The following is a 22,520-nucleotide window of genomic DNA, read 5'->3' on the forward strand; positions in this document are numbered from 1 at the left end:
TAATAATTGGCATTCATCTCAATTGCTTTTGCAGTAGAAAGAGTGTCTAGTGGCAAACAACTTTGATAAAGTATTTCTCTACATAGAACTTAAACATAACCTCTTTTTTTTTTTTCGAGATGACATTCTAAATTATCGTAATTTACGAAAATAGTCAAACTCAGGTGTAAGGGATCATCGCATTACCCTTACCAACTGACCTACTGATTGAGCTATAATATTAATATCCATTTTTTTTCAAACTTTTCAGTGAGTATTTCATATCAAAACAAACGCATCTTTTTCTCTATGAATAAGAAAAAATGGCTAAAAAACTTAGTTCCTAACCACATTTTGTGTACGGATCTCTTCTTCCTTGGCAGGCAGAGGCAATTTATGCAGTTTATTGGCTAATGAAATTTTATCCTCCAAAAATATACCTTATTTTTATTAATATATATATCAGCAATATTCTAACTTGCTCATAAAATATGCTGCATGCAGTCATATACATACAAATTAATAAATTCAAACAAAAGAAGAAACTGCAGTACTCCTCTAGCTAGCTCAATCAATGTGAACCAAGCTTCTTTTTCAACTTTGAAATCTCCTTAGAACTCAATCCAAAAGCTTTTTCCAAGAGTTTATCTTTGATACCGGATCCAAAAATTGCAGCGGGGATTTTCTGGGTTCCAGGGTTTTGGCTGTCAAAACTGCCCAATATAGTTGCCGGAGTATCACCAACATTCATTTGAAAGTGCACTAGACTCCTTGGAAACACCATCACTTCACCTTTTCGGATCACTTTGGCCAAAATCCTGTTATTCGTATCAACAAACCCCTAATAGATCTTTCCTTCGAGCACAAATGCAATCTCTGTTGCCCTCGGGTGAAAATGTGGCACGTTTACTCCACCAACTTCAAAGTCAGGTCGGACAAACGACATGCCAAGCGTGTTGAGTCCTGGAAAGACGTTTGAGTTCACAGAAACGCCAGAGAGCCAGCTTGGACCAAACTTTCCAGGAACCCTAACGCCCGAAAATACAAAATCTTCTACTGTTGCTAGGGATGAGTTCTTGCATTGGTTGGCATGACTCGTTGGCTCTGTGTTGGCTATGCAGAAGTCTTGAACAGGATCCGGATCTGAAGCGAAAATGACATAGCTCTTGTTGAAGAGGAGGACGACGAAAAGGGCTACTGTTTTGTAGCCATTTTTGGTATAAAAAGCAAGAATGCAGGACGAGGAGAAATGTTGCTTTCAAGTTACAAACATTCAACCGCTTTGATCTGGAAAATTATGGCATCAAAGAACAAATGTTCAAGGCAAATACTAATATTACTAGCTAGATAAGGAAACAAACCATTAAAAATGTCGTTATTGTTGATGCTGCACTTTACATGGAATTAGTTGTATATACTAACTTTGCTTAGGAATAAAGTGAGAATTGAGGATTGATTAGTTAGCCAGGGAATGACTGCATCCACCAACATGTAGTTTGCTTTTTCTTCTGTTTTTGGTGGAGAATTAGAATTGTAGTGGGGGGTTGAGTTGTGCTTATGGCTCTCATTATTACAAAAAAGCTTGATCTTATTAACTTTAGCACAAACAACAATCCTAGCTGTCTGAAAATTCTACTATGCTCTGGTTAGATCTTGCTCATTGGATCTTTGACTAAAGATTTAACGACTGGACACTGAAAATAAATTTGGAGCATTTCTAACCGAGATGTTAAAATCCAACCATGGACAAAAAACAACTATTTTGTACAAAAACATGGCTCCTAGGGATGAGCCAAATGATGACATGAATTGAAGGAGGAGAGGGATGAGCCAAATGATGACATGAATTGAAGGAGGAGAGTCTAGCGTCACAAATGGTAGCAACCAAGTTTGATGGCAATTCCTTCTACAAAATGGCATCAACCAAATTTGATTATTGGATTCTTGGTTAAGGATCTAACGACAAAAAATTATGGTGTATAAGATACACCGAAACAAAGTAGAAAATCCCCCACTCAACAACCCCTCACTCAGCATAGTAGAAAATCTCTTATTCCTCCGTCTTGACTTGCTACTCTTAAAGTATATGCATTTTTAGTGCCTTGAAGTTGAAGGTACTTTCACTTGTCATAAGAAAAAAACAGAAAGTGAAAACTTTCTTGGCCTGGAAGAAGAGAAAAGTTGTCAACAATTTTTAGGTGCTATGGGGTGGCCTATAACATGATTGGAAGCCAATTTGTGTTTTATTTCACATTTTTTATGGAAGTGATAATAAAAATTAGAAGATTGAAACAAGACCACGAAAGATGCTAATTGTGTTTTTTATTCTTCGGGAAAATAAGATTTGCACGTTTTGAATTTTGATTTGAAAGACGAAGTTTGGATTTGTAGGACATTTTAATAAAAAGCTTGTTGGAAGCTTTAATATGAAGTTAATAACATTAACTATTTCCTTGCTGCGTAGACACGTTCGAAAGCAAGGTGAATACATCACTTAAAACGAGAAGTTCATTTTTGAACTATTTTAGTACCACTAAACAAGGGCATCGGGCGGAAGACAAATGCAAAAGCAAGCAGCCAAGTTCATGGTATAGGAGAGTGGACCGGCCTTGCGTGTATGGAAGATTATCTCGAAAACTAACGCATCAACAAGTCACTTTGAGCTGACAGGTACAGTATACTTTACAAACAACTGTAGTTTATCCAGGTATTAGTGAACTATCTATATCAGTTTCTGGCCTCCGGATGTAGTAACGCAGCCAGTTCACCAACACCTGAAAATTCAAAAATTCAAAAAAAATAAAAAAATAAAAAAACTTAAAACAACAGATGGTGCATAAGGTTCTTACGATGCAAACCCGACTTTTTTTTTTGTTGTAACATTATCAACATTTGTAAACCCTCTCTCGCCTAAAAGTATTGATTATTGAAAGGTCACATAATTTGTAAACCCTAAAACCTGAGACAAGGAACTGTTTAACGCAGCCCCTCTGTTGCTGACATTATCTTTGGCTACCAACCCCTATAAGACGAGAGAAGAAAGTTAACCATAGATAAATGGGAGGAAAGGTGGAGAGAAAGCAATTAGGGGAGGGGAGGGTGACACACCCCAATCCCGATATTCCTTGAATACCAGGATAGGCACGTGTTGGCCGACACCCCAGGGTGACGAAAGCCATCTATTGAGTGCAAATGTTGAGAATAAAGGATGGATAAGACTTATAAATATAAAAGAATAAATAAGAAGCATTTAAGGAACGTGTTCAGAGCATACAACTAGCTAGAATACTAAAAGAAATAATATAAAATTGATGAAAACAAAGGATGGATCCTACACCGAGAGGACTCGAAGATGCTGATGCGGAAGTGCCTGGATGCTGGGATTGTATGCCTCGATTCTAAATCCTGAAGGGGGCACAAAACAAACATGAGTGGACCAAGTTGATACACACACACACACACACACACATATATATAGTAAAACAGTTATCAACGTACTAACCTCCAAGTTTTATGAAAACACATATAAACATAGGTTTTCTGAAACCTAGCATGTCGTACAATGTCTCAAATCATAACTTGTATATATAATAATCACTAGTGAATTGTCCAATAACCCTCCATGCCCCATGCCAGCTCCCCATTCCTGAGAAGACAATCAGAGGAAAATACACTTCAGGCCTCATGCCGGCTCCTCGTCCCTGTGCTAAATAGCTAGAGGAAACACCCTCCAGACCCTATGCCAACATCAAACCGTCGCCCGGGACAGACCGGAATCTATGCCTATGTCCCGTAGAGGAAAGGACCACTAGGTAAGTACAAAACCATTGAACATATATATATTGAAAAGCAACTTCAAAGTATAAAGTCATCCATCATCTATATTATAAAGAGGTGTTCGAAACATGTTCTAAATATCATATCGTCATCCATCAGATATTTTATAAGAACACGGGTTATAGGAAAAATAGTAATAATTCAAACTAGCCTCAGTAAGCATGTTATCTCAAAGCATTTCATAGAACATAATCATCAAATCATGCTTTTGATGTATGCATTTCTACTATCAAAACATGCATTTTTAGAAGGGGTGCACTTACAGATACTTAGCCCCCGAAGGGCCACGGAACTAGCGAAGACAGAAACGCCACTATAATTGCCCCTAAGCACATAAAAGGTCCAATTTAATAAAACTATATTAAAACAATTGAATTTGGAAAAACGGACATCGGAAACGGATTCAGGACCTCGAATTACCTTAAGAACGGTCCCAGATAAATTTCGTAAACGTCAATAAAAGTCAACAGGGGGAATATTCCGTCGGATTGGACTTGGGTCTTAAGGGTGTTGGGTTAAGCCTAGGGGTTTTGGGGTTTAGAGGGCACATGCCTAAGGCTCTAAAGAACATGGCCCGAAGGCCTTAGGGTTTTAAAAAAAAAAATTAATAAACAAAAATAATTAAAAAGGCTGGGGTTGGGCTTAGGGCCCCCAACAGCTACAACCCAAAGGCCTTAAGCCTAAGGATTTTTGGGTTCTAGAGAGGATGGGCCTATGGCCCTAAATAAAACGGCCCAAAGGCCTTTTTATTAAACCAGATAAGATTAAAACAAAATAAATAAATAAAAGAAATGGGTTTGGGTTGGGCTCGGCAGGAAAGGCCCAAAAGGCCTATGTTTGATGGGTCGCCGGACCCAAGGAAGAAGAAGGTCGAAATTCGGCTAGAAAGTTCCTTAACTTTAAATGCTCATAACTTTGTCAATACTCAACAAAATCAAGTGATTCAAAAACAGAAATCATATCTCTCGAAGAGGCGAAGAGAATGGTACCTCACACGACGTCTAACTTGCTGTGGTTTGGCCGGAAAACTCCTCAAAAACCACGGAGGTCGCCGGAAACTAGGTAAGATTCAAATGGATATAACTTCTTCAATACTTAACGAAATTGGGTGAAACAAAAAGGAAAGTTGTAGTACTTAGCGAGACAAAGAGATTGATACTTAACGAAATTGGGTGAAACAAAAAGGAAAGTTGTTGTACTTAGCGAGACAAAGAGATTGATACCTTGCATGCTAGCCAACTCAACATGGTTTGGTCGAAAATTGCCTCGAAAGGGGCGGTGCTCGCCATAAAATTGGGGAAAGCTCCTCGAGCTGTTTTCACATCGAACCCTTCACCAAAAACCATATTTTAACAACCACTAAGCCTTCTAGACTACTAAGAAGGAAGATCGAATGGTGTTTTCAACTTACCTCGTCGAAAATCATGTGCACCGTGACTGTGCACAGTGCCAAGAAGAGAGAGAGTGAGCTCGAAGAGGTGTGGGAAAGAAGGGAGGATCCGAGTGATGGTGATGGTGTGAAAGTGGTGAAGGCTGCCTGTGTATATGTCTATAAACGTGTGTGTGTGTTCGGGGGAGAAGGTTGCAGAGAGAGTCGAGAGGGAGAGAGCTGAATGAGAGAAAGAGGGTTATAAAAATAAAAAATAAAAAAGGAAAAGGGGATGGGAACCGGGGGACAAAATAGAGGGTGGGCCCCTTAGGCTCACCAATTGAGACCTAAAAACAATTTTAGAAGAGAAAGATCTAGCCTAAGGTGAAATTTCACAAAAATACCACCTTTATTCCGATAAAATCGGGACAGGTTGTTACAGAGGCCATACTTCTATATCGATCTCAGCTTATTCTACATCAATATTATGATAAATGCAAAGTGAAGAAAATAGGTATAGTGCAATGACTATAAGTCCAACAGCTAATACATCAATTCCAAAGGAAATCACATAATACAATCAGAACACTGCCCAAAAAAAAAAAAGCTAAAAATTTAATCCACTTTAAAGTGTGTGTGAGAAAGAGATAGAGAGAGAGAGAGAAAGAGATCAAAACTCAGCCTAGACTGACTACTATTTACTTTGTTTCTTGGCTTTGCCTACCACCCAAACAACAAACCAAAAACAAAACACTTTTTTTGGCAACAGGACCTCAAACATATTTTATTAAGATTCATCTTGACAAATAAATGGAACCAAAAAACAATCTACTTCTTTTCATCTTTAAAGAATCAAAAGAGGATACTAGAGACACCAATTTGGCTTGAATATGTTTTTGTTTTTTGATTTTGTAGCTTAAATTTTGTGGTTTACAGAACTAGCAATGAAACTGCCTTAGAATTGCAGCACAACTTAACTAAGGCCCCTCTGCAAGGTCAGAAGATGCTAGAGACACCAGTTGGTGTGATCACCTTGATGTACAAATTTAGCCGCAAGAACAACAGTAATAACCTTATTTTCTACTCAAATTTGGTCAAAAGATAGGCATGGCGCAATCCTGAAATTAGTATGGTAGATACCTTATGTGGTCTATTAGGATGACCGACAGTCGATGGCTAGCTCTGATACCAAACTGAAGCAATTCAACTTACACTGGGGGGGTTCTAATTGGAAGGATTTGAATTCCAAATTTCATGTCATGATACTAAGTTAAAGTATATTGGATTACCATTATTCTAAAAAGCTTTAACTATTAAGTGAAAAATGAAACTGGTATACAATGCTATACTAAGCACCTAGACCTAAAATGTATGAGAATCTCCACTAGCACCACAAAACTAGTTCAAACTTTCTTTTAAAACTACGTATGGGATCAACTCAAAATACGCATAAGTAATCTATGCTACACCATAAAGAACAAAAAGAAATAAGTACTCACAATCGAGTTAAATAAAACTTCACTTTTTTTACTGGTCCCTCAGTGATGACAGTTCCCTTAGCCACATCCAATCCCATATCTTTCAATGCATTCATCTGTCCTCATTTAAACAAAGGTACTGTTGGAAATTAATCTAATCCAGCCTCTTTAGTATTCTATTTTTAATTTAAGCAACTTAGTTGTAAAAGCTAACAGCTAGTTTTTTTTATTTTATTTTAAATATCCTTGTCTATTGTGTAAAGCCATCTCACACTAGACACACGTATGTCTCAGATTAGAAGTGAGGTCTATGGCTTAGATGAACAATAGCACAATTATAATTTAAAGGACAATGTACCTAAGGTTGTAGCTAGATAAGGATGAATGTAAGGGAATGAATCAATCAATGAAATCACCTAGAGGAACAGCTATGATTTGCTTGCTCTAAAATTCTCTAAAAACATTCTCCGAAATTCTTTTTGTTCTTTACCTTTTTCTTTCATAAGTTTTTACCATAATCCATCATGGCCTCAAAGCCTGGTTTCGATATGTGAACTAAGAGTCTATAAAGTTGTGAACTTTAGGGAATTTCCAACGAGAAAAACCTTAGAAATCAATTTTTTTTTCCTTGTGAGAGATGGCTGGAACAGCTGGCAATGACCTGAAAGCTCCAATCTTTCAAGGTGAAAACTATGACTTTTGGAGAATAAGGATGATAACCATTCTCTCAAGTCTCATGATCTTTGAGATTTGGTGGACAAGGGGTATGTAACCCCAGCTGTGAAAGAAACTCGCACGAAGGATGCTAAAGCTCTTGGCTTTATTCAGGGTGCAGTCTCCAACATCATATTTTCGAGGATTGCAAATGAAGAAACAAACAAAGGAGCATGGGAGATTCTTCAAGAGGAATACAAGGGTGATAAAAAGGTTAGAAGAATGAAACTTACCTTTGTTAGACGTGAATTTGAGTACACTAGGATGAGGGAAAATGAACCACTTAAGGATTATCTTGTTAGACTATTTGATATTGTGAATCAAATGAAGAACTATGGTGAAGAACTCACAAATCAAAGATTAGTGCAAAAGCTACTTATTAGTCTAACAAAGTCCTATGATAACATTGTGTCACTTATTGAAGAAACTAAGGATACATATGTAATCAGCGTTCAAAAAGTGACCGCATCACTAAGAGTAGTTGAGCAAATGCTAGAAATGCATGCAGTAGATGATATGGCTACTAATAGGACCTTTCAATCACTTAATATTGGTGAGAAGAACTATAACCGTAGTGGATAGTCAAGTAATAGTCAAAAGGAGAAGAAACCATGGAAAGGAAAAACAAGAAATGGGAGAACAAGGGTGGTAGTCCTGCAAAACCAAATACCATTGAGGGAACCCATAAAATAGCTTGTAAGATATGTGATAAATTGCACTATGATGCTTACTAGATCAAGGGGAAAACCCAACTGTCACAAATGTGAAGGGTTTGGTCATCTAGCTAAAGATTGCAACAGTGGTAGAAGAAACCAATAGGTGTAATATGCAAACCAAGTTGATGAGGAAGAGGCTAATGTCACATCCTAGACTCGGTTCCATCATAGCACGATATTGTCCTCTTTGGGCCCCAGCCACGCCCTCATGGTTTTGTTTCTAGGAACACACTAGTTTCGGATTCCATTGGAACTCAAAAGTTAAGTGAGTTCGAGCGAGAGCATTCCCAGGATGGATGACCTACTGGGAAGTTCTCACAGATTGTAAGATCCCACATCGACCAATGGAGAGGGGGTGATGTGCCTTATATGTACATGCTCCCCTCCCTATAGCACTAAGCCTTTTGGGAACTCACTGGCTTCGAATTCCATCGGAACTCCAAAGTTAAGTGAGTTCGGGCAAGAGCAATCCTAGGATGGGTGACCCACTGGGAAGTTCTCATCTGAGTTCCCAGAAACAAAACCGTGAGGGCGTGGTCGGGGCCCAAAATGGACAATATCATTCTACGACGAAGCCAGGTCTGGGATGTGACATAATGGTATTAGAGCCACTCTACCGTTCGGTACGGATGTGTCGATGAGGACACCCGATTCCCTTTAAATGGGGTGGATTGTAAGATCCAACATTGACCAATAGAGAGGGGGTGATGTACCTTATATGCACAGGCTCCCCTTCCTATAACACAAGGCTTCTTGAGAAATCACTGGCTTCGGATTCCATCGGAACTCCGAAGTTAAGCGAGCGAGAACAATCCTAAGATGGGTGACCCACTGGGAAGTTCTCGTCTGAGTTTCCAGAAACAAATCCACGAAGGAATGGTAAGCCCAAAGCGGACAATATCGTGTTACGGTGGAGTCAAGACTAGGATGTGACACTAATGTGTTCTTTACATGTAGTGCTACAACAATATAAGGAAATGAGATTGTGGTATATAGACAGTGGTTATAGCTACCACATGACAGCACATATGTCTTTACTCATTGATTTGCATACAACCTATACTGGCAGAGTTAAAATGGGGAATGGAAACATAGTGGATATTGTTGGTAGAGGAACCCTGATTATAGTAATTAAGAAAGGGAAAAGATACATCAGATAAGTGATGTTGGTACCTGGCTTGGAAGAAAACCTACTCAGTGTAGGACAAATGATGGAACATGAGTATTTCTTGCTTTTTGGTGATGATGTGGTTGAAATCTATGATGACAAGACCCTGCAGAATCTTGTCTCTAAAGTTGAAATGAAGAAAACAGAAGCTTTCCCGTATTGCTGAGATTTCTTGAGAATCTTGCAATGAAAACAATAGTGAATGAGTTTTCTTGGTTATGGCACAAGAGACTAGGCCACCTTAACTTTCAAAGTTTGAAAACTATGCAGAACCAACAAATGGTTCTTAGCCTACCTGAAATCAAAGAAACTAGTGTGAAGTGTGTGAATGAACTACCTTGGAAAAATAACACAGAAGCTAATTTCCAACTGGTCAAGCATGAAGAGCATTAGTGCCCTTGGAATTGATCCATAGTGACGTTTGTGGTCCAATGAAGATTGCTACACTTGGTGGTAACATATATTTTCTGATTTTTGTAGATGACCATTCCAGAATGTGTTGGGTTTATATGTTGAGAAAGAAATTAGAAATATTCAGTGTTAAAAAGTTTCAGATGCTTGTGGAAAGACAAAGTGGAATGAAGATTAAAAGGTTGAGAAGTGATAGGGGATGAGAGTACACATCCTTGGAATTTGACAAGTTCTGTAAGATTATTAGACTAGAGAAACAGTTGACGGTTGGGTATACTCCACAGCAAAATGGAGTAGCTGAGAGGAAGAACATGACAGTTGTGGAAATGGCTAAATCAATGTTGCATGATAAGATGATACCATACCATTTTTTGGGAGAATCAGTTTGCACTGCAGTCTATATACTCAACAGGTGTCCTACAAAAGCTATTGACAACTTAACACATTTTGAAGCTTATAGTGGAAGAAAGCCATATGTGAAGCATTTAAAAGTGTTTGGTTCAATCTGTTATGCTCATGTCCCTACTCAATTAAGACATAAACTAGAATAATGCAGCAACAAGTGTGTCTTTGTGGGATATATAAGATGTGAAAAAGGTTATAAGCTTTTCAATTTCAAAACAAAGAAAGTGATATTTTCCAGGGATATAGTATTCAAAGACAGTGCTCATTGGGATTGCGATAAACAAGTTGAATCAAATGTATACATACCACTGTCACTTGAAGATCAATAGACAAATGCTGAGTTTGAAGGGGAGCATTCTAGTGAAATGGTCATGTAACACCAGTGCAATCTCCATTTGTACAACATTCACAATCTCAGTCCTCTCAATCATCTCAATCTTCACATTCTCCACAAGAGAGTGGAAATGTACAGGTCTCAAGTTCTCAAGAAACCACCCCAAGTTCAACTCCAATAAAGATGAGAAATCTGAATGAGATATATCCAACTTGTAATTTCTGTCAATTGGAACCAGAAGATTCCAATGAAGCTATGAATAAGGTTGCTTGGAAGAAAGCAATGCAGGATGAAATCACCGTCATTAAGAAGAATGCCACTTTGGAACTAACTGAGGGACTAAGTGAGAAACCTGTTATAGGGGTAAAGTGGGTTTACAAAACAAAATTGAACTTGGATGGATTTGTGCAGAAGAACAAGGCTAGGTTGGTTGCAAAAGGCTACTCACAGCAACCTGGGGTAGATTTCAATGAGACATTTGCCCCAGTTGCTAGATTATACACCATTAGGACCCTTATTGCTCTTGCAGCACAAAAAGGGTGGAAATTACACCAATTGGACGTTAAATCAGTTTTCCTAATTGGATATTGAAAAAGGAAGCCTATGTAGAACAACATGATGGCTTTATAAGGTTTACAAGTTGAACAAAACCTTATATGGCTTGAAACAGGCTCTTAGAGCTTGGTATGAAGAGATTGATTCTTACTTCACTAAGAACAATTTTTGTAAAGTCCCAGTGATGCTACCTTGTACACCAAGAAACAAGAAAACACAGGAACACTCATAGTATCTATCTATGTTGATGATGTTGTGTTCACTGGAGACAATGATCAAATGATTGAAGACTTTAAGCAGGATATGATGAAACAATATGAAATGACCGATCTTGGGTTGCTGCATCATTTTCTAGGAATTAGAGTTGTTTAAATTGAAAGTGGTATATTCATTCACCAGGGAAATTATACAAAAACTTTGCTGGAAAAGTTTAGACTCAAGGATTGTAAGCCTGTGAGTACACCTTTTCACTCAAATGCCAAGTTGTGTAAGGATGATGGTAATGAACCAGTAGACTCAAACCATTATAGAAGTATTGTGGTAATTCTACTTTATCTATCAGCAACCAAACCTGATATTATGTATGTTGCTAGCCTCCTCAGCCAAAAGGGTACTCATATATGTGCAAGGAACCATTGATTATGGTGTTTTCTATGAAAAGGAAAGTCATCAATCCTAATTGGATTCTGTGATAGTGATTGAGGTGGCAGTGAGGATGATATGAAGAGCACATCGGGCTATGCCTTCACTTTTGGCTCAGGTGCATTCTCTTGGGCATTTGTGAAGCAACAAAGTGTTGCTCTATCCACAGCTGAAGCTAAGTATGTCAGTGTAGCTGAAACAACATCTCAGGCAATCTGGTTAAGGTTCATTCTCAAGGATTTTGGTGAAATGCAAGTAGATTTAACATCAATTATGTGTGACAACATGTTTGCTATTAATAATGACAAAAAATCTTGTGTTCCATCACATTGGACACATGTATGTCTCAGATTAGAAGTGAAGTGTATGGCTTAGATGAACAATAGCACATGTGTAATTTAAAGGACAATGTACCTGAGGTTGTAGCTAGATAAGGATGAATAAAAGGAATGAATCAATCAATGAAATCACCTAGAGGAGCAGCTATGATTTGTTTACTATAAAATTCTCTGAAAACATTCTTCGAAATTCTTTTTATTCTTTTACCTTTTTCTTTCATAAGTTTTACCAAAAATTCATCCGATATTCAATCAATCATAAGCTTCTTTTCTTTTAACAAAAAATAAAATAAAAATCTATATGGTTATTATGTTTAATAGTGGATTCAAAAGCAACCAATAAGAAAAAGTCCTAGCTGAAATCTAAATTGGTGTACTGAAAGATTTTGGTTTAAAAGAATCTATTTTAAGACTCATCTTTCAAAACTTATACAATGTAAAAAACCAAGAGCCTCACAATCCATGTTATCCTAAAATAGAAAATAATAAAATTTCCAATAACAACTTCACCGTATCAATGAGTGCTCCAAGGCGATCCCCGAAGCTAAGTTGCACAATAGTTGCATCAGAATCTGAATCTTGATCGATCATAACAACTGCATCAGAAGATAATCAGCATCTTGATCAGACATTTGCAATTTAAAACATTCATCAACTTGTTGGTAAATGATACAATCTCGTCAGACAATCAAAAGTCAGTGTAGGTGCATTATTGCATTGTGAAGCAATTCTCCAACTCTAAAAGTTCTTAGATTTGATTATGAACCACTCAAGAATAATGAAAATTTAACATGCAAATAAAATATTGACAAAAGAAAAACGAAAAATGGGTCCATCAGAGGTCTAAATGTGCGTCCTTCTGGGAAAAAAATGCCTAACAGAAACATGACTCTCGTTAAATGTCTAAAAAAGAAACAAATCTCCAATTGTAGATGTCTACCAAAGGAAATATACTGCTTTCCTTGTCTAGCAACGTGGCTTGTAAGAAAACACGATGTAAAGGCCTCATTTCTATGGAAAATATTAGCAGACACCATCACAATAGATTATATGGACAATAAGTACTGCCTAGTTTCACTTGATGTTGTGAATACCACCTGTTTAGTTTAAGCACAAGTAACACCGATTGAACTAAATATCGTATCCTCTAACAAGACTAAACTAGTTTTTTTATCCTCTTTTGGTTGACATGGTATAGGGTTTTGGACCATGATTGGTGGTCCATCGACTCTAATTGGTCTTCATTATCAAAATATTGCTTATACACTTTCTAACATGTCATTTGTTAGTACTAATAAAAAAAAAACAAGTATGATTAAAACACATTCTACATGTTGACAACGAATATATGAAAATTATCAGTCTTATATAACAAGAAGCATGTAGATGAACTTAAATGGAGAGGTAAATGATAAAGAAGTTTTTTTCTTAAACTAACTTCTCTCTTTATGCAATATGGGTAAAACTTTTTGGTTAGAGCTACATTTTCCTAACGTACCTTCTAACTTGTTTACAACCAAACCAAATGCAAAATCCCAATAAGTTGAAACTCCCAAGTCAACTCCAAGTCCATTTCTGTAAATTCATCTTTTTTTTTTCAATTATATCTTTGTGTCACATCAATAACCTTAAAAAGGGTACAACTATTGTCCTAAAATGGTACAAATAATAAAGAAAGTAAGAAATCATGGCTTTTGCCTATGCAAGAAAATAATTGAAAATTAATCTCTTTGCTATATCAAGACTTAAGTTTGAATTTCTTTGCCGACAATTCCTCTTGATGGACAATTTGAAAATCAACAATTATAATAAAAAGGACTAAACTTTCTCTGTAAGTCCTCAAAGAGGTTTGTAGTATGCATAGCTTTGGAATGGGGTAGCATCCCCATCCCCTAAACTTTGTTGTTAAAAGAAATTAATTGAAAAATAAGGGAAAAATTTGCAAACAATAAAAAGACCCAAAACCTAGATAAAAGGGCCCTAAGGGCATGTTTACATACCCGTAATTAGAATCAAAACAAGGAGTTGAATTCTGATTACGGAGTATTGAAGCATTTACTAATTTTGGAGGAATCAAAAGAGTGACAAGCCCCACACGAATTAAGGAATCCAACTCCCCAAAATGGAGGAGTCAGACTCTTTAGATGGATTTTGTATTTGAGTTTCGGAAGAGTGAGGGAACGGGAATGCATTTTTTCTACCTATTATGCCCTTTTAATATTTTTAAAATTTCAAGTTTGCACACAACAAACCCACCACTTACTACGCACTCTGCCTTCAAGCATCTGCGCCTCACCTTCCACTTCCCTGTGCGACCGTGCTTCACTTCCCAACCCACCACCTCATGAACCCCATCCATGTATCCCCAAACCAAATTTAAAAATCAAACACTCAAGTCTTGAAAATAAGCAATTCAAGCCCATACCCAAACCCACAAATCCGTGGAAGCAACCACTCAAAAAACCCATAAAATTGTGAAATACTTTGCAGGGAGAAGAGGTGGTGGCTATGGGGTTAGGCGGGTGGGGAACATGAAGGTGAAGGTAGGGGAGTAAAGATACGAAGAATCGCAGGAGGAGGAGGAATGTTTTATTCAATTGGGTTTGAATAAGGGCATTTTTTTTATTTCACGAGTCTACTCGAGGAAGAAAAGAGAATCATGGCTCTAGTGAAGGGCACTGGTGACTACTCCTATGGGAATCATGAAAGGATGAGGATGATTGAATAGGTGTTATGTTTCAGCAATTGGTCGCCATAACCCAAGAGGAAGATAGGAATCATGGTTCTAATAATTCTAGATAAGATTTGCAGAAGGGTGTTTAATAGTTTAATATTAGTTGTTTAATATTTTAATATTGTAAAAACAATACATTTGTATATGAATATTATTAGTAATACAATAAATTTGTCTACAAATTTAATATTTTGGAATAAGGGTATTATAGTAATCACACTAGTTTTCATTCTGATTCATGTACATTAGTAAACTTATATGAATTTAGTACTATTTATATTTCGATTCCATAACATTTAAGTAAACAACTTCAATATGAATCTGATTATGACTCCTCATTCCAATTTCTCCTTAATTCAATTCCATCTTGATCCAATTCCTCATATTTTGATTCCGGTTGCGTAAACGAGCCATAAATTTAAGGGTACGTTAACGAAAAGGGCTTGGGCTAACTTTCATTTAACCAAAAACCACATAGTAATTTTATTTAATGAAAAGGATATGAGTTTTAATGAAAAAGGACAAAAACTAGAAGAAAACAAGCCCAAATAAAAGGTCCACGAGCTAGAAGCGAGAGAGTGTTCTGTGGTTTAGAACTATTTGAACCAGTCAATGGAAGTCGTTCTGGAAATTTCATGTAGATTTCCGTATCTAGATCCCCATAGAGTTTTGCGATTACCACTTCCATAAGCTGCATATAAAGGTTTTTGGAAACTACCAAACTGATAAGGTAACGGAACGTTATGACGTTCATTATGGGGGAATACGTTTCCTCGTAAACAATCTCAGGGCATTAAAAGAAGCCTTGAGCTACAACGTGTGCTTTGTATCGCACTATTTCATTTTTCTCATTACGCTTCCTTACCAAAACCCACTTGTAGCCTACGGGCTTCACATGTGGTGGAGTAGGAGCTACATGCCCAAACACCTTATGTTTCGCAAGCAAATCGAGTTCGACCTGGATTGCTTATTTCCAGTTTGACTAATCCGTTCTACATTAACATTCATCACGGAACGTGGTTTAATGTCATCGCTAAGCATGATGTCGGAAGCAACTGTATATGCAAGTGCATCATCGACAATTATCTCATTCTGATTCTAATCCTCATCTAATATTGCGTAATGGACCGAAATCTCACGATTCTCGAGAGACCGGTATGTCTCATCTAAGACATCACCGTAATCTAAAATAACCTTATATTTTGGAACAAATGAGTAAGCAATGGTTAGATTCATACTAGGGTAACTAGTTTGTGCCGTTTTCCTCTTCTGGGGTTGTGAATCATTTGAACTAGGGGATCTGCCACGCTTCAGGGTAGGAGTAGGTGATTGGCTAGCCGCCAGTGTACTTGGCAGCGTGGGAGGTGCGACCGCCTCACCCTTGGGGACAGTCTGGCCTTACAAGGCGATGATACGACGTACTTTAAGTACACCCATCCTTGCAGGTACGTTTGCAGTGGGTATATGTGATATCGTCACTTTTGCTAGATCAATAAAAGTATATGGCATGCTTTGAGCGATGCTCTGAAGATCTAGAATACGTCGTACTTCAGTTTTAGACTGAGGGGTGCAGGGATCTAAATGAGATACAATAGGAGTAATCCATGACAATTCGCGACGTTCTATAGGAACGTTAGTGATCTTATCTTCCCATAACGACGGGAAGACTGTTTCATCAAAGTGACAATCCGCAAAACGTGCAATAAAGAGATTTCCTGTCAAGGGTTTTGAGTAGCGAATAATGGATGGCGAATCATAACCGGTATAGATTCCCATTTTTCTCCGATGATCCATTTTGGTACGAAGTGGCGGTGCTATTAGCACATAGATTGTGCACCTTAAACACACGTAAATGCATGACATTAGGCTCGTATCCAGTAACCAACTGTAATGGTGAATGAGGTTGGGTAGCCGTGGGCTTTAAACGGATCAACATAGTTGCGTGCAATATTGCATGGCCTTAGGTAGTTACCAACAAGTTGGTTCGCATAACCAAAGTTCAAGCTATCATTTGAATACGCTTTATGAAAGCTTTTGAAAGGCCATTTTAGGTGTGAACATGGGGTACATGATGTTGAACTTCAATCCCAAAAGACATGCAATAATCGTCAAAAGTTTGTGACGTAAACTTTCCAGCATTATCCAATCGAATCAACTTGATCGGATAACCAAGGTGGTGAGCCCTAAGCTTAATAATTTGTGCTAAAAGTTTCGCAAATGTAGCATTGCATATGGACAATAAGCAGACATGTGACCATGTGACCATCGCGTCGATGCATCAACCAACACCATGAAGTATCTAAATGATCCGTATGTTGGTTGGATAAGTCCATATCCCCTTGAATCCTCTGAAGAAACTTAGGGGGTTCGTGAATTATCTTTATAAGTGAGGGTTGAATGTTCAACTTCCCTAGAGAGCATACTTTACAAAACGGATGGTCGGGATAAGATTTTAGGTGATGTTCATGTGATACTTTGAGGATATGGTGCATCATATCTCGTCTGGGGTGCCCCATTCAATCATGCCAAAATAGGAGAATGCTCTAGAACCCAACCATAGGGCCGGCCACGTGATGGGTCTCCACGGATCAAACGGTTGTTATATACAACCCACTCAAGAGACGTTCCAGCTTCTCGTGAATATGCTTCTGGTCATATTCGTAAGAAGTGATACAAATGAATTCATAACCATTCTCTTCAATGGTTTCAACATGATATTGATTATCTCGAATATCTCTAAAACTCAATAACGTTCTGCCGGAACGTGGAGAATAAAACGCATCTTTAATGGTTAATTCAGTACCATTGGACAGCATAATACGGGCTTTTCTGTATCCTTCTATTAGGTTGGATGGGCCTGAGAGAGTTGTCAAATGTGCATTTTTAAATACGAAGTTAGTAAAATAGTGTTTCTCACGCAATATGGTGTGTGTGGTGGCACTATCAACAAGATAACTAACTTCCCCACTAGTCATACCTAGAAATAAATTAATTGAATTGGTCACATGCATAAATATAATTCCATTCATTCAATTAATCAATTTGAGAAATAATATCCATAAAATAATAATCCATAATTCAAAACAAACCAAAACCAAACAAATTATTCCAAATACTTAGAAAAATTGTCCAAAAATTAAACCATAAACCTAAAATTTAAGGGAGGGGTTCGGCCACTCCTAGTGGGTTCGACCACTAGGGGTGTAAAACGCCCTAACATGTCTTAGAAAAATAAAACTTTATTCTTCCATAGGAGTGGATGCCTCTTGAAACTCTGAAACCTCCAGAGTTGTAGTAGTATCTTTGGGATGTTTTACATGCACAAAGTTGGTCTCATGACATAAATGATACTTGTCAATAACCTAGGGGGTAGCTCGACATACACGTGACCAATGATCATTTAATCCACATCGATAACACATGTCCAGTTCAGTGGAAGTCGATTGAACGATATCTTTTCCCTTATTCTTGAAGTTTCAGGCCTTAAAGGCAATGGTTTGGCGCTTCTAGGTCAAATTACCTCCTTTGGGTGGGCCTCTGTTTTGTTGACCTTGGGCCCGTGGTGGGGCTTGCTGCCCATTTCCATGGCCACGACAGGGTTTCCATCGGTCATGGTTGCTAGAATTAGTCGCATGCACTTCAGGCAGAGTGTTCGAGCCAGGTCGAGCTTGATGATTCTTTATCAAAAACTGGTTCTGTTTTTCAGCGATAAGTAAAACAGATATCAAATCCAAAAATTTGGTGAACTTCTGTGTCCTATATTGTTGCTGCAGGACAATATTGATGGCATTCAAGGTCGAATAGGTATTATACATGATATCTTGTTCGGTTAAGTCCTCTTTACAGAACTTAAGCAATGATCGGATTCTACAAACTTCAGAGTCATATTCATTCACAGACTTAAAGTCTTGGAAGCGTAAATGCTGCTAGTTGTGTCTTACTTCAGGCAAGTAAATGTCTTTCTAGTGATCGAAGCGATCGGCCAGAGCGAGTCAGAGGGTATGTGGATCCTCTATGAGGTACTCGGTCTGCAATGCATCATGGATGACACACCCCAACCCAAATCGAGGCGCGCTGGCTATCACGTGAGGGTGACATAGCCATGTGTGTAGTGCATAAGTGATAGTGATGCGAAAATGTGAGTAAATAAAAAGCAAACTAACTAATTTACACTATACTAATAAAGTGCTAATGAAGATATTTAAGTATAGTAACACTTATTTAAAGCGTAGATAACCTAAGTGCAGTCCAGCAGGTCAAGTATACAATACCTGAGAGATGATCCTACAATATTTATAGTTTGTCAGAACCGCCGTCGACTCCTCGTAAGCTACTAACAAGCACGTCTACCTAGAACCTGGAGGGGCTCAAAACAGAAAGTGTGAGTGGGCGAAAACAAAGTTTTTCATAACCATTTCTCTTTCCAACAGTAATAACCCCTCGCCATAAAACCTGTATAGTTTTCCAGAAATTAGAATACATACATATATCAAAACCATACTCGAAAATAGTGAAATTCAGATATATGCCATGTCAAATATCTCAGTATTATAATTAAGTAAACCAAGTGAAGTAAATCGATGTAAAGTGATATGTCAGCTGGATCCACCTAATGTCGCCTGTACGACTGAACCTATAGCTCATCAAGTATGCATGCACACGAGTCTAAAACCACCTAGTATGGTCTGTATGACAGGGCTAGGTGTAATAAATACACTCAAGTGCTAGGATCACGTGAAGGCTGTGCTATAAATCGCGGGTCACCTATGAGTCGGAATCACCTATTGTGGTCTGTACAACAGGGTTGTGCACAAAACTTAGATCCAAGGTGAGCGTGCGGTGCGAGAGGTGAACATCACGTGAATGACTGTGCCCTGGTCACGGGCGGGAGCACTAACATCGGGGTGCAGGTTTATGAGCTCTAAATGTATCTTTGTATAACCATCATAATGCAACTCACAATCAATAACACATATACTCACCTATATGTGAAACAACTATTTTAACATTAATTTTAAGCACATACTCAAAGGTTCTAAAATCAACGGAATATGGTCGGAAAATCCTTCGACAGTCTGACTAGGCCTGTAACTCGATAAACCCAAGTGTCCCAACATCAAAACTACTCCAAAATTGTTCCAACGTACTAAAGAAGTTAGAAAAATACCTTTTTAAGCCTTAAAACTGGCTAAAACTTTTGCGATCACGTCAGAGAAATTCACACTCCTCGTCGAAGTTCGAGTATCTCGAGTTCTACAAGTCCTCTCCTCAAACCAAGGGTACGACTCGACTCGTGAGGTCAAAGGAAGCACGATAATGCTAACCTTACACTCAATCTGTGAAGTTTTGGAAGGATTTGGGAGCTATGAGCTCGGGTTGTACGGAAAGAGAGAGTTCGAGAAAGAAGGAGAGAGTAGGGAAAATGGAGCACATGTGTGCATGTGTGTGTGTCCTTGTCACGGATTGGGCAATTTTAAATTGCCATAATATCTATTGGGCTGCAAGCTTAGGACAACCATTAGATCCAAAACAACCCTACCAAGTTTTTATTCGAACCCAAGAAAATAAGAGATGAAATATTGGTCCGTTTCCTTAGCCCGCTTATACGTTCACATCACATCGTTTCAAGGGCAAAATTGTCATTTCCATGATTTCGGGGATATAATATATTTTATTTCTGGACGGGTCGTCACAATGGATGTGTCTTCAGATGAAGATCATAGCAGTAGCTTTCTGAGCTTCGTTGATGGGTTCATCATTGATACGTTCCTTGATAGTAGCTCTAAGACTTTTTACAATAAGATGAAGCTTCACATCTTGAACCCACTTTAGGTAGTTTCTTTCAGAGACTTCCAGAGCGATGAAATCGAGCTTGTTCAAGTTCGACATGTCCTTAAAATGGAGGGTACAACAAAACATGGTTAGTCGTATGGAAATCCATAGACATATATAGTAGAACATGCGGGTTCTATAGACATGTATTGGTTTAATTTAAGCATGAAAGCTATGGGTTTCATGTGGTAAGTTTTGAATGAAAAATTCGGGTTTCAAAGACATTAAATTCGAAACTACATGTTTGATTTAGTTATGAACATTCAGTTCATATATAGGGGTACATGCAAGAACACATAATACAATATACAATAAAATGTAGTGAATTTGTGGATTGCTTCAGGAACCCAAGTGTGAGTGTATCGGGACTACGAAAGATAGTCAACAGTTCAAAGAAACAAAATAATTTATTGAATCGTTAATTGCCAAAAAGTGAATGTCAGGTCAATAATTTTGGATTAATTATCAGACTAATGGAATGCTGGTCACTTTAATTAATTCAATACATCGTAACCATTCAGGTTTGATCGTAGAAGCAAAAATAATAATAACATTCGGGTTAAAATTATGTAGAATGCCAAAAATAGCATTGGACTTGAAAAACTATAGCCCAAGCTTGGTGGGCTGGGTTGCCGTGTGCAGGGCAAGGCCCTAAAAAGGATTAGTGGGCCTCGGGTATCATGCCTCCAAGCCACGGGCCGTATATAGGAAGGAACCCAGCAGCCCAAGCTGCTGGTTTTTGGGCCAAAATAAGGTAGAGGGTCACTGGCCCAGCACTGGGGCTGGGTTGGGGTGTGCCCATGAAGCCCAGCCCGGGCTGGCTTCGGTTTTGGGCTTGGGTGCGAGAAGCCCAGCCAAAAGGCTGGCTTCAAATTGCGAGCTGAGGCACGGGGGCCCAGCAAACAAGTAGGCTGCATGTGAGCCGGGGCTAGGTCAAAGCCCAACAAGCACAAGTTAGGTCAAGCTGCAAGGGACGGCCTAACAAGGCTGTAGGCCTGCTGGTGAGCTAGGGGCTTCAGGTCTGTTGAAAACTTAACCCAGGCCGAAGCCTGGTTGTTTGTGCAAGAGTAGCAAGCCCATGGGGCTGTTGCACGGTGGTCCATGGCGTTGAAAACGATGTTGTCCTGGTGATGGCGTGGCTACAGGCTAGCCATGTTGGCTCGGCCGCGCGGCGTGGAGCTGTGTTAAATCCTAATTTTTTTTTTAAATTCTAGGGTTAAAAACCCTAGTTGCTTCTAAATTAATTTCGATGCTTTGATTCATAAATTCCACATAGCATAATTCGTATTGCATGAACAAATATATTTATTGACAAAATATATGAACACATATACAATATATATAATTGAAAGGAAAATATAAATACAGGGGGTTAATGCATCATGGGGAATGTTTTCATGCTTCAATGTTGTTTCAAATATCTTAATTTATTTTAAAAGAACCTGATTGGCAAAAAATAATTAAAAGCCTTTGATAAGTAGAAGAAAGCCTCATCCACGATCCTTCAATTCCTTAGCTTCTACCAATAGCTTGCTGATAACATGTTGTATGCCTAATTGACTGAATTGTATTTAGGAATAGAGAGGGAGATAATCGTCGGCAAGAGAGAGAAGAGAGATATGTAATTCTGGAGTGTGTGTTGTATCATCCAATTGTGCCTTTATTTATAGTAGTAGGGAAGATTAAATCATTACCCTAATAGGATTACAAGTTTACAACTCATAGGATATTAACTACAAAAGGAATATTCCAATATATCCCTAAATACACTAGGACTTACATAGTCACATCCATAATCTAATAGGACTGCAACAATTACATAATTTTTTATTGGCCAAATCGGATAAATGATCATTGTGGTCATAAGGTATTCAAAGATAGTCCCTGTGCTAAAAAAACTCAGATTTAAATCCCTGTGGTGTACTCCGTTAGCAAATTTAGTCCAAAAGTGATTTTTCCATTAATTATTTAATACCTGGGTAAAATTGTACTTTGACGTGTGCACCTT

The 22,520-nt window shown here is 38.2% G+C and overlaps 1 protein-coding gene and 1 pseudogene across 1 annotated transcript; one reads left to right on the forward strand and one right to left on the reverse strand.

The window, feature by feature from the left end:
- Nucleotides 1–418: 418 nt before the first annotated feature.
- On the reverse strand, nt 419–1,237 carry LOC103410308 (germin-like protein subfamily 3 member 2; annotated as a pseudogene).
- Nucleotides 1,238–10,594: 9,357 nt separating this feature from the next.
- On the forward strand, nt 10,595–11,002 carry LOC108174905 (uncharacterized mitochondrial protein AtMg00820-like). Its single transcript, XM_017336461.2, has one exon. The coding sequence runs from the start codon at nt 10,595–10,597 to the stop codon at nt 11,000–11,002; it is 408 nt and encodes a 135-aa protein (XP_017191950.2).
- Nucleotides 11,003–22,520: the final 11,518 nt, after the last annotated feature.

The sequence above is a fragment of the Malus domestica genome, chromosome 02 (assembly GCF_042453785.1).
Source record: "Malus domestica chromosome 02, GDT2T_hap1".
In the NCBI taxonomy this organism is placed as follows: Eukaryota; Viridiplantae; Streptophyta; class Magnoliopsida; order Rosales; family Rosaceae; genus Malus; species Malus domestica.

Bases quoted from the DNA above. Each gene is read 5' to 3' on its own strand.
- LOC108174905 (XM_017336461.2), top strand. From the start codon at position 10,595: ATGAGAAATCTGAATGAGATATATCCAACTTGTAATTTCTGTCAATTG.